The sequence below is a fragment of the Leptodactylus fuscus genome, chromosome 1 (assembly GCF_031893055.1).
Source record: "Leptodactylus fuscus isolate aLepFus1 chromosome 1, aLepFus1.hap2, whole genome shotgun sequence".
Taxonomy (NCBI): domain Eukaryota; kingdom Metazoa; phylum Chordata; class Amphibia; order Anura; family Leptodactylidae; genus Leptodactylus; species Leptodactylus fuscus.
Genome location: NC_134265.1, coordinates 251,412,459 through 251,424,509, shown reverse-complemented (window position 1 = coordinate 251,424,509; position 12,051 = coordinate 251,412,459). Strand labels below are relative to the sequence as shown.

The window sequence follows — 12,051 nt, the reverse complement described above, 5'->3', positions numbered from 1 at the left end:
AACCTGTCATTATAGGTAGTCCTGAATATAATGGTTGTATTACACCCACTGGAAATAGGAAGGAATTATTATTGGTCTGGACTGGGATTGTCACAAGCTTAAATATTTTTCTCTAGAAGATCTCATAAAACATAGGTTTGTAACAATTTTCTACATTAAGCAATTAGTTTTTTCATTGTTTGCACTCTGGTGTGTGGTTTATTTTTTTAATTTTTGTTTTTTAAACATCCTCCTAATGTGCCGAGTACTGGTGGGAAGCCACTCCTTATTGATGGTAGGAAAAGGCTGTAGTCCTGTAGAAATAGTCTGTCTGTCTGTCTGTCTCTCTATCTATCTATCAGCAGCAGCTATTTAGACAGCTGTCGGTCCTCAGATCCTCTCTGCACTGTGTTGCTTTTGTGGTGAATATTGGTTACCTAATTTCTGAGAAAAGGGAACAATTTGTTTTATCGCAGCAGCTTACACAATGTTGGAAACCTTTGTGTATAGTAACTCTATAAAGTTAGACAATTAAGAAATGTATATTGCTTATATATTTCTCTTTATTTTTATCTTAAAGAAGGATTAATAATTTTTGACTGTAATGTATTGACTCATGGTACATTAGTAATTATATATACCTCCTATTATAAAGCAACTTTTCATAAATGAATAGTACAGGCGACTAAAAAGATGCATAATAGTTTCTTATAAAGAAATCTGTTTCCTTCTCCACTTATTGAGCTGCTCTTCTCCTTCTTATCTTTACCCAGACTGTTTTATCCTTTTGGACGCTGACAGATGCTCTATTGATCATACATGTGTTTGGGGAATTGGGCAGGCACAGCTGTCGTGTGTATATCCAGGTTTACAAGTGAGCAGGGGTGTAACTTGAGGGGTGCAAAGGTTGCGGTCGTCTGGGGCCCAGGAGCCTTAGAGGGCCCATAAGCACTGGCATTAGTATTGAAATAGCAGCTTCCATTTGGCCCATAAGACAGAGAGACCCACAGATTACCCTAACCACACTAAGGTTGATTAAACTCCTTATAGCACTATACCCATCACTATCAAGAATTCGCTGTAGGGATGAGGTAGGGGACCCTGGATAAAAGATTGTACCGGGCCCACAAGACTTTAGTTACACCACTGCAAGTGAGTTCAATCTTCTTTATTATGCCAGTCTGATAGTCTGGAAGATTTGATAATCCAGCACTTGACTGATCCCACTCACATCAACTCCTACCAACTGACCCCCTCCACTCCTCCACCCCCCTGCATTCCTGCGTGCACTGTTATGCGCCATAATGGCCCCTGCATACAGTATTATGCCCCACTATGGACACCCATTAACAATTATTATACTCTGTGGTCTTTTCAGACCCCAGAATATAATAATTGGAGACCGAGGGGGGATATCAACATAAAAAACACTGTCACTTACCTCTCCCTGGCTCCGCTGCACACAGGACGTAGGCCCCGGTCTTGTGGCTTTAGGGACGTCACACAAGTAGGCCCAAAGCCTGTCTGGAGCCTGGAGAGGTAAGTAACTGTGTTTTGTTTTTTGTTTTTTTTTTATGTTCTCTTACCTCTCCTGAGCCTCCAATCATTATACTCCCCTCCCATCTTCCCTGGCGCGTTTTTTGCACCAATAACTGCACAGGCAGTGCCGCACCTCCCATGAGGCGACCTGAAGCGAGCGCTTCAGGCGGCGCTATGGCAGGGCCTCAGGGAGGGCGGCATTTTTTCTTACCTAAGCCAGTCCAGGACAAGCTGTCCTGGACTGGCTTAGTACGGAGCGGTGGATTGGGGAGGCCACTGAAGCAGCGCTGCTCCGGCAGCCTCCCCTCACACTCAGGCAGAGAGCAGGCCTGCTCTCATGCCTGTAAACGGCGCTAAGCCCTGCCCCCTCCGCTAAGCCCCGCCCCGGGGGGAGGCTTTCTCTCGTTCGCTTCGGGCGGCGAGAGGGGCAGGTTCACCCCTGTGCACAGGGGAGGTGGGATAGGAACTACGACAACGGAGGCATTGAAAAAATATCGGAAAAAGGAATTGGCGGTCGAAATAAGGTGACCTCCACTTTATACGAATGGTGGATTTAACATTCGATTAATTTGAGACTGTGAACTATGTGACTGTGAGACAGGGATAGATGTACAGGCAGGGTTAGCAAGGGATTACTTTTATTTAGGTGGGAATGTTACTCACTCAGCTCTTTGGGGCTCTATCTGGTCGGGATCCCTGTCAGCTTGCGATATGCGCGAGCTGACTTTTTCCCATAGGAATGCATTGACCAGCGTTTATTGGCCGAATGCCATACAGACTACAGCATTCAGCCAATCAACTCTGGTTCTGCCAGAGGAGGCGGAGTCTAAGATTGGTCCACAGCAGTTTCCATTGTGGTCTGATCTCAGATGTAGCAGTGCTGAAACAGCTCTGCTACACGGAGAAGCAGCAGAGCTCAGCACACACAGAGATACAGCAGAGCTGAGTGTGCAGCATGGTTCAATGCACACTCAGCACTGCTACAACTCAGATGCAGCAGAGCTGAGTGTGCAGCAGGGTTCAACACACACTCAGGTCTGCTGCATCTGAGATGTAGCAGTGCTGAGTGTGCGTTGAACCCTGCTGCACACTCAGCTCGGATGCATCTTTGGAGTAGTCGAGCTCAGCGCATGGCCAGCTCTGCTTCATCTCCGATGTAGCAGTGCTGGCAGTGCGCTGAGCTCGGCTGCATCTTCGGAGTAGCCAAGCTCAGCGCATGGCCAACTCTGCTTCATCTCCGATGTAGCAGTGCTGGCCGTGCACTGAGCGCGGCTGCATCTCCGGAGTAGCCGAGCTCAGAGCACGGCCAGCACTGCTTCATTTCCGATGTAGCAGTGCTGGCTGTGCGCTGAGCTCGGCTGCATCTTCGGAGTAGTGGAGCTGAGCGCATGGCCAGCTCTGCTACATCTCGGCATAGGAATGCATTGACCAGCGTTGATTGGCCGAATGCCATAGAGTATAGCATTCGGCCAATCAACGCTGGTTCTGCCAGTGGAGGCAGAGTCTAAGATCGGTCCATAGCAGTCTCCATTCTGGTCCGATATTAGACTCCGCCTCCTCACAGACGAACCTCCGGCAGAACCAGTGTTGATTGGCCGAATGCTGTAGTCTGTATGGCATTCGGCCAATCAACGCTGGTCAATGCATTCGTATGGGAAAAAGTCAGCTTACTCATATTGCAAGCTGACAGGGATGCAAGACCCCAGACATGGTTCCCCTGCTGTCCCAGTTGCATTCCAGGGTGTTGGCATCATTTCCTGGGGTGTCAAAGTGGACTTGGTGACTCTCCTGAGTCGAATGGTGGGATCCCCTGAATCGAAGCATTTTTCCCCATAGACTATAACGGGGTTCGATATTCATTCGAATATTGAGCAGGTATTCTAAACGAATATCGAATATTTTACTGTTCGCTCATCTCTATCATAAAGTTTTTGCAGACGTCTGAGCTGATCCCTTTATGTTGAAGCTGAAATGACAGGAGACTTTCAGTACATTGGCCCACAGGAAGGATTGCTCCCAAAGGTGGAGGAAACTTGGCACTTCCCATCTCCCATAAAATGGATGTGTTACTTTTGGGTGTCAGGTAGGAATTGCTAGAAGCCGGGCAGGAAACTTTGTCAACATTAACACTACTGAACCCCCCGCAAGGGTGAAATACTATAGTGTTCACAGTAATATTTTGACCTTGCACCATCTTATCAGTTTTTTCCTATTTTATCCGAGATACTGATATCCTCGCAAACTCCCCACTAGATTTCTTCAAGGATGATAACCAGATTTAGCATTTTGAACTAGTGATAAAACCTTATAGAGTGATTCATGATAGTTGAACAAAAGTGGGCTAAGGCCAATTGTATATAATCCAAGTAATATCAGGATTTTTCTTTATGGGTTTATTATGTTGTCCGCATAGAGTTACATTTCACCCTGAGGATATATTTGCCACCTATCTAGCTCAGGACACCGTGCTTCTCTGCTGAAACACTGCTTTAAAGAGGATCAACTCTGGCACTGAGTGAGTGGTTTAACTTACAAGCCCCATTGAGTCAATGTGAGTTAGAAGCTGCCAGCAGAGATAGTGTTTTTGTGAGCTGTAGACACCTGTTGGATGGGGACTGGACTGCTACCACAAACTCATTGCACACAGGTCACAAAACAGCTGTCAGCCGCTACTAATTTTATGCTGTACTTGAGGAGGTTCAAATGTAAAGTTGATTCCTAGAGGTGACAGTCGGTTTCGCAAAGTGCCTGCATGTTGTTAACCCTTGCAGGCGCACAAAGGTCTAGTGTAATGTCAAACCAATATAAAGCAGCATGGTAGTTAAAAATATTATTTAAAAAATAAACTGATAATGAAACTGCATTTGAATAGCCCCTGAATGTCTTTGTTAATTTTACCCCCATATGTAAACTATATGTCACAATACAGTCATGTGACAACATTGTTAGTGTTACCGCACGAAGTCACTATGAGATCCCCTTGTGCATGCACAAACATGTAATATGATTGTGACATGAACGTGCAATGTGTAGCATGACAAAATATATCTGGCTTTACTTTAATCACTCCAATACTAATAAAATAACGATGTGTAAATGTCTGAACAATTCCCCGAATGCCGGGGCCCAGTTAAAATATGGTGGCAAAACGACTTTAGAATAGTGCCAATGTGTAATATAGTTCAGTGTGCTCTGATATTGTGTGAGTAAATACAGTGTTGCCATCTGCTGGACACTTTCAGGATTGCATCAGAGATCAAAAGCACAGGTTGTCCATTAACCAGCAAACTTTTAAAGTCTAAGACTAAGGCCCCACAGATCGGAAACGCCGCACTAAAGCGCTGCAGGAACAACCCTGGCGGGAACGCATTGCGGGTCTTCCCGCAGCGCTTTGAACAGAAAGTTCACGGAAATTTCCTCCGCTGACTTTCTGTTCCCATTATATCTACAGGAAAGCCACCGGCGTTTCCGTAGATATAATTAACCTGCTGCAATTTCCAAAATTGCGCCAGTTTTGGAAATCGCAGCGTGTTTGGCTGCAGATTTTAACGCAAAGTGGGCGTGGGATTAGCATGAATCCCAGCCTCTTTGCGGTTACTGTATAATGCCACGATTTTTTATGCGGCATTTCCACCACGGGCGAATTGCGGTGTTTCCGTCTCGTGGGGCCTGGCCTAAGGCGTTTTTTGTTGCAGATTTTGCTGACGTTTTTTGAGCCAAAGTCAGTTGTGACTTGAAACAGAATGGAAAATATAACAGAAGTACATGGATGTTTCCCTACTTATAAATACACTCCTGATTTTGGCTAAATAAAACGCAGCAAAGTTTGCAACAAAAAAAAAAAAAAGCTGCATTCCGCAAAGTGGGGCTTTAACCTAAAAGTTGCATAGAATGGAGTAAAATAAATAATAGGTACATTGCTCCTACCACCTGCAGCTTTCATTTCAACACTTCCTGCCCATTGGTCTTTGTATCCTGGCCACCAGCAATGATGTCCCACCTTGGACAATTGGCCAACTCAGCCTATAACTGTTTATATAACCCCCAGGGGCGTAACTACCATAGAGGCGGCGGAGGCAGCTACCACAGGGCCCGGGCCATTAGGGGGCCTGGTGACAGCCGCTACCGCTGCGTTTTTTTTTTTTTTTTTTAATTGGCCGTTACGGGCCCTATTTACTTGCCGATCCTGGACATAATACTGTGTGCAGGGGCCACTATGGGGACATAATACTGTGTGCAGGGGCCACTACTGGGTATAATACTCTGTGCAGGGGCCACTAAGGGAAATAATACTGTATGCAGGGGCCACTATGGAGTATAATACTGTGTGCAGGGGCCACTATGGGACATAATACTGTGTGCAGGGGCCACTACTGGGTATAATACTCTGTGCAGGGGCCACTAAGGGAAATAATACTGTATGCAGGGGCCACTATGGAGTATAATACTGTGTGCAGGGGCCACTATGGGACATAATACTGTGTGCAGGGGCCACTACTGGGTATAATACTGTGTGCAGGGGCCACTAAGGGAAATAATACTGTATGCAGGGGCCACTATGGAGTATAATACTGTATGCAGGGGCCACTATGGAGTATAATACTGTGTGCAGGGGCCACTATGGGACATAATACTGTGTGCAGGGCTTACTAAGGAACATAATAGAGTGCGGAAGAGGGGGTCGGTTGAGGTCTTCGGCGTCGGTTGGGGGGGGGGGGCCATGTCAAAAGTTCGCCACGGAGCCCCGCCATTCCTAGTTACGCCACTGATAACCCCCTTTATTTTTGCCCATTAGGCTGTAGAAGAATAAAATGTTATTGTCCATAAAGCATAGAGCAACTATTTTAAGGGATTCTACTATTAAACACATTTTTTTTTTCTCACTAACACATTGGAATAGCCTTAAGAAAGGCTATTTTTCTCCTACCTTTTAGATGTCTTCTCCGCGTAGCCGTTCTGTAGAAATCCTGGTTTTCGTCGGTATGCAAATGAGTCCTCTCGCAACACTGGAGGCAGGTCCCAGCACTCAAACAGCACTGGGGGCGTCCCCAATGCTGCGAGAGAACTCTCCAGCACCGCCTCCATCTTCTTCAGGAACGTCCTATTCACATGTCTTCTTCTGGTGCGGGCTTCAAACTTCTAGGCCTAGGGCAAAGCCGACTGCACATGCCGGTGGCCACAAGTAAAATGGCCACTTACACAGTACGTAAGCGGCCATTTTCTTGTGGCCTATGGGTATGCGCAGTCTGTTCTGCCCGAGGCCTACAAGTTTGTCCGCCTGCGCCAGAAGAAGACACGTGAAGAGGACATTCCTGAAGAAGATGGAGGCGGTGATGGAGAGTTTTTTCGCAGCATTGGGAATGCCTCCAGTGCTTTTTGAGCACTGGGGACCACCCCCAGTACTGCGAGAGAACTCATTTGCATACCGACGAAAACCAGGTTTTATACCCAACGGCGGCGCGAAGAAGACATCTAAAGGTAGGAGAAGAATAGCCTTTCTTAAGGATATTCCTACGTGTCAATGAGAAAAAAAAAGTGTTTTAATGGTAGAATCCCTTTAAAGGGAATGCATCACTTTTAATAATTTTATTTATTACTGTTGATTTAATTCAAAATTATCCTGTTCTATTTTTTTTTTTTTTTTTTAACTAATTTTTATTGAAATTTTTCAAAAACATTCAACAATACGCAGAAAAGGAGACAAGGCAAAACAAATACCCAAAATAGCAAAAAGAAGCAATACTGCATAATCTCAACTTCAAAATAGGCATACAACTTAAAAGCAAAACAAAATAAGGGGTAACAACAAACCTACAAAAATAGAATAGGAGGGAGGGTGGGGGAAGGGAGGTTCCAAGATTAAAGGCCACTTAGCACACAGTAGGTGTCCCAAGGGGACCAAACAGAATGGAAAGCATCCAATATGTTATTAAGACTAGCAGTGAGAAATTCAAGACTACGTATATCCTTAATACGAGCTAGAAGTTCAGCCCCGGATGGAGGGTTAACGCTCCTCCAGTGTTTAGCTATGTAAAAGGGAAGACCCATCGATATAAAATCTGATGTTCACATAAAATCTGCAGAAGGGGGCGTAGATGGCGTAGTTTCTGAAGCGTTATGAGTAGAGATGAGCGAACACTAAAATGTTCGAGGTTCGAAATTCGATTCGAACAGCCGCTCACTGTTCGAGTGTTCGAATGGGTTTCGAACCCCATTATAGTCTATGGGGAACATAAACTCGTTAAGGGGGAAACCCAAATTCATGTCTGGAGGGTCACCAAGTCCACTATGACACCCCAGGAAATGATACCAACACCCTGGAATGACACTGGGACAGCAGGGGAAGCATGTCTGGGGGCATAAAAGTCACTTTATTTCATGGAAATCCCTGTCAGTTTGCGATTTTCGCAAGCTAACTTTTCCCCATAGAAATGCATTGGCCAGTGCTGATTGGCCAGAGTACGGAACTCGACCAATCAGCGCTGGCTCTGCTGGAGGAGGCGGAGTCTAAGATCGCTCCACACCAGTCTCCATTCAGGTCCGACCTTAGACTCCGCCTCCTCCGGCAGAGCCAGCGCTGATTGGCCGAAGGCTGGCCAATGCATTCCTATGCGAATGCAGAGACTTAGCAGTGCTGAGTCAGTTTTGCTCAACTACACATCTGATGCACACTCGGCACTGCTACATCAGATGTAGCAATCTGATGTAGCAGAGCCGAGGGTGCACTAGAACCCCTGTGCAAACTCAGTTCACGCTAATAGAATGCATTGGCCAGCGCTGATTGGCCAATGCATTCTATTAGCCCGATGAAGTAGAGCTGAATTGTGTGTGTTAAGCACACACATTCAGCACTGCTTCATCACGCCAATACAATGCATTAGCCAGTGCTGATTGGCCAGAGTACGGAATTCGGCCAATCAGCGCTGGCTCTGCTGGAGGAGGCGGAGTCTAAGGTCGGACCTGAATGGAGACTGGTGTGGAGCGATCTTAGACTCCGCCTCCTCCAGCAGAGCCAGCGCTGATTGGCCGAATTCCGTACTCTGGCCAATCAGCGCTGGCCAATGCATTCTATTAGCCCGATGAAGTAGAGTGTGCACAAGGGTTCAAGCGCACCCTCGGCTCTGATGTAGCAGAGCCGAGGGTGCACAAGGGTTCAAGTGCACCCTCGGCTCTCCTACATCAGAGCCGAGGGTGCGCTTGAACCCTTGTGCAGCCTCAGCTCTGCTACATCAGAGCCGAGGGTGCGCTTGAACCCTTGTGCAGCCTCAGCTCTGCTACATCAGAGCCGAGGGTGCGCTTGAACCCTTGTGCACACTCTGCTTCATCAAGCTAATAGAATGCATTGGCCAGCACTGATTGGCCAGAGTACGGAATTCAGCCAATCAGCGCTGGCCAATGCATCCCTATGGGAAAAAGTTTATCTCACAAAAATCACAATTACACACCCGATAGAGCCCCAAAAAGTTATTTTTAATAACATTCCCCCCTAAATAAAGGTTATCCCTAGCTATCCCTGCCTGTACAGCTATCCCTGTCTCATAGTCACAAAGTTCACATTCTCATATGACCCGGATTTGAAATCCACTATTCGTCTAAAATGGAGGTCACCTGATTTCGGCAGCCAATGACTTTTTCCAATTTTTTTCAATGCCCCCAGTGTCGTAGTTCCTGTCTCACCTCCCCTGCGCTGTTATTGGTGCAAAAAAGGCGCCAGGGAAGGTGGGAGGGGAATCGAATTTTGGCGCACTTTACCACGCGGTATTCGATTCGAACATGGCGAACACCCTGATATCCGATCGAACATGTGTTCGATAGAACACTGTTCGCTCATCTCTAGTTATGAGAGATAAATCCTGATAAAGTTGCAATTTAGCCCCTTTAAAATCAAAGTCCTTAAATTTCCGTGCCTTGCTCATTATAGCTTCCTTAAGAGAATAATCGTGTACACAACAGATAACATCACGTGGTGAGGAAGAGGAGTCTCTGGGGCAAAGGGCCCTATGAGCCCTGTCAAGCTTAATCTTATTGGTCGTTGGTTCCTGAAGGATAGAATTAAATACTGCTTTAAAGTGGTATGTAGGTCTTCAGCCTGAGTGATCTCAGGAAGTCCTTTAACACGTATATTGTTTCGCTATTATCAAAATGATCCTGTTCTAAACCTATTATAAAACTGACAAGTGGCAATTCTAAAGGGATTTTCTTTACAGCAGTCACCATATTTACATCACTGACAAGCTAGACAGGTTTAAAGTAGAATATACCACCTCTAGAGAGAACACCACTAACCCATAATTCTACCCACTTCTGATGATGTCACAGTTTTACACTTGCTCCATACAGAGAATGTCTATTGCTGCCTATGGCTATAGGTATGATACAAAGCATATCATTAAATTGCTGTTAACTAAGCAGAACAGAAGCTCTGCCAAGATGGCAGCCCCCATAATTCTAAACAAAAATGAAAGTAAACTATTAGGCTCGGATCACATCTGCGTTCGGGGATTCTGTTCCCCTCTCCGCATGAAAAAAGCAGAAAGAAAAGCGCTGCAAGCAGCACCTTTCTCTCCGCATTTTTCATTACAACTGGGTGTATATATTGTGAAATAAAATCTTACAAGACCAGAATCTGAAGACCGGACAAGGTTAACTGCAACACAATATTTAGGTTACCAGTATTGTCAGTAGATATAGTCAGTGTTGATAATTGCCATTGCCATAAATGAAGACATAACCATAATTTATAATATGGTATACAACAGTGCCATTGTACACAGTGCATAGTATATGTATATAGTATCTCTATAATGTATTGAGTTCAGAGTTTAATTGAAAGAATATTTTATCATCATATCGCACAGATATGCTTCGACTAGACTATTGCTATTACTAATGGCAATTAAAGGTTATATTTATTACATGTTTAGTGTTGGGGCGTTGATCCAGGGATTTATTCTGATTGCCAGATTAGAGTTGGGAAGGAAATAATGACTTCTTCCTCGTGTGTGAGGTTTTTTGTTTAGATTTTTTGCCATCCTCTTGATCAACATTGCGAGATGATGGACAAATCTGATGGGCATATGTCTGCCTTACAAGATTTGTTACTATTTATTTTATCATAATATATCTCAATATATCAGCATCATATCTTTGGAGAGTAAAAAGATTTGAAAGGCATGAGGAATGAAATCTGGTTCTCTTGTTCTGCCACTGCAGGCACTTTAATCCTCCTGAGACACCCGTATCCTCGAACAGTGGAAGAGCCGTCAATATATGAATCTGTCAGAGTTCACACTGCAATGCAGACCGGACGTTCTGAAAATGACCTCGTGCCTGTGGCCCCCTCAGTAAGTGACTGCCATCACTTGAGAACTTCTTACTGTCTTCAGTTTTACTGATAAGCAGCCTGACAGATTACTAAACCCAGGTAGTATTTTATTGTTGCTTGAAGTGTTGCTTTATAGGTTGCTTGAGGAAGGATTTTACAAGTTCATCTTAAGATCTACTTTACAGGCAGACTGCAGATTTAATAGAGCTGATTTTGTTACAGAGGTTTTTCAGGCCTGTAATAAAGACCGTGCTTTCACTCTTTAAAACTTGTTGTGCCAAGACAGAACATCACTTACAACGCATTGGATGACACATGACACCTTTGAATCATACAGTAGGATAATGACATCAAGTTCATGTATCACATGGCCTGTATGCAGTTTAGCCCTATTCAAATGAAAGGAACCAAACTGCAATACCAAGCAGAGACACCACACAATGTACATTGTCGTACTTGGTAAATAGTAAAGTGCAGCTTCAAACAGCTCATTGCGACGATTATCAGACCCCACCAATCTGATATTGCCTTTACTACAGATAAGTCATCAGTCTCTATCGCAGTGTGAAAGAAAAAAAAAAAAAACACACATACAGCCCACTTGTATGTCTTCGTTCACTAGTGTTCATCAAAAATCCTGGACAGAAAAGTACTGTACTCCAAGCTTTTTCGTCCATAGATTTCAGATCCTTTGTCCTGCGATGGATCACAAGTATGGATAGGACAGCGCAGGTGTGAATCCAGCGTAACAGTAAACTCTGGGCATCACAAGAGAAACGTTAGGTGGTAACCACCAATTGTGTTGTCTAAGTTTCCAAGAGCGATCTCACTTTTCCCTTACACTAGATGTTCAGTTAAATTCAGCTAGTTAAATCAATAAATACAATTTAATTTGCTTTGTTTGCAGTTGGGCACGAAAGAAGGTTATCTTACAAAACAAGGAGGACGTGTAAAGGTAATAAGCTTCACCATGTATGAGAGGGATTCCATATATATAGAAAACTTCTTTCAACATAATTTGCCTTTTGCAGCATTTGTCACAGCATTTCTAATGTCATGTTAGGGGGATGAAAATCCATTGTCATTGAGTGTTTTTGGAATTTTTCTTTCCATCAAAAAGTTTTAACATTTGCAAAGGGTAACAACAGAAGCAAAATAGAAAGAAAGGGTGGAGAAAAATGGTTATTGCAAGAACTAACACGAACGGG

General features: G+C 44.5%; 1 protein-coding gene across 2 annotated transcripts in view; it reads left to right on the top strand.

The window, feature by feature from the left end:
- DAPP1 (dual adaptor of phosphotyrosine and 3-phosphoinositides 1) overlaps positions 1-12,051 on the top strand; it is a 91,178-nt gene that overhangs the window by 63,348 nt on the left and 15,779 nt on the right. For both annotated transcript variants that reach the window (XM_075285921.1, XM_075285912.1), the window contains 2 exons: positions 10,732-10,862; positions 11,751-11,798. In XM_075285921.1, coding sequence (XP_075142022.1) covers positions 10,732-10,862; positions 11,751-11,798 — 179 coding nt within the window. The remainder of the gene's footprint in view (positions 1-10,731; positions 10,863-11,750; positions 11,799-12,051) is intronic.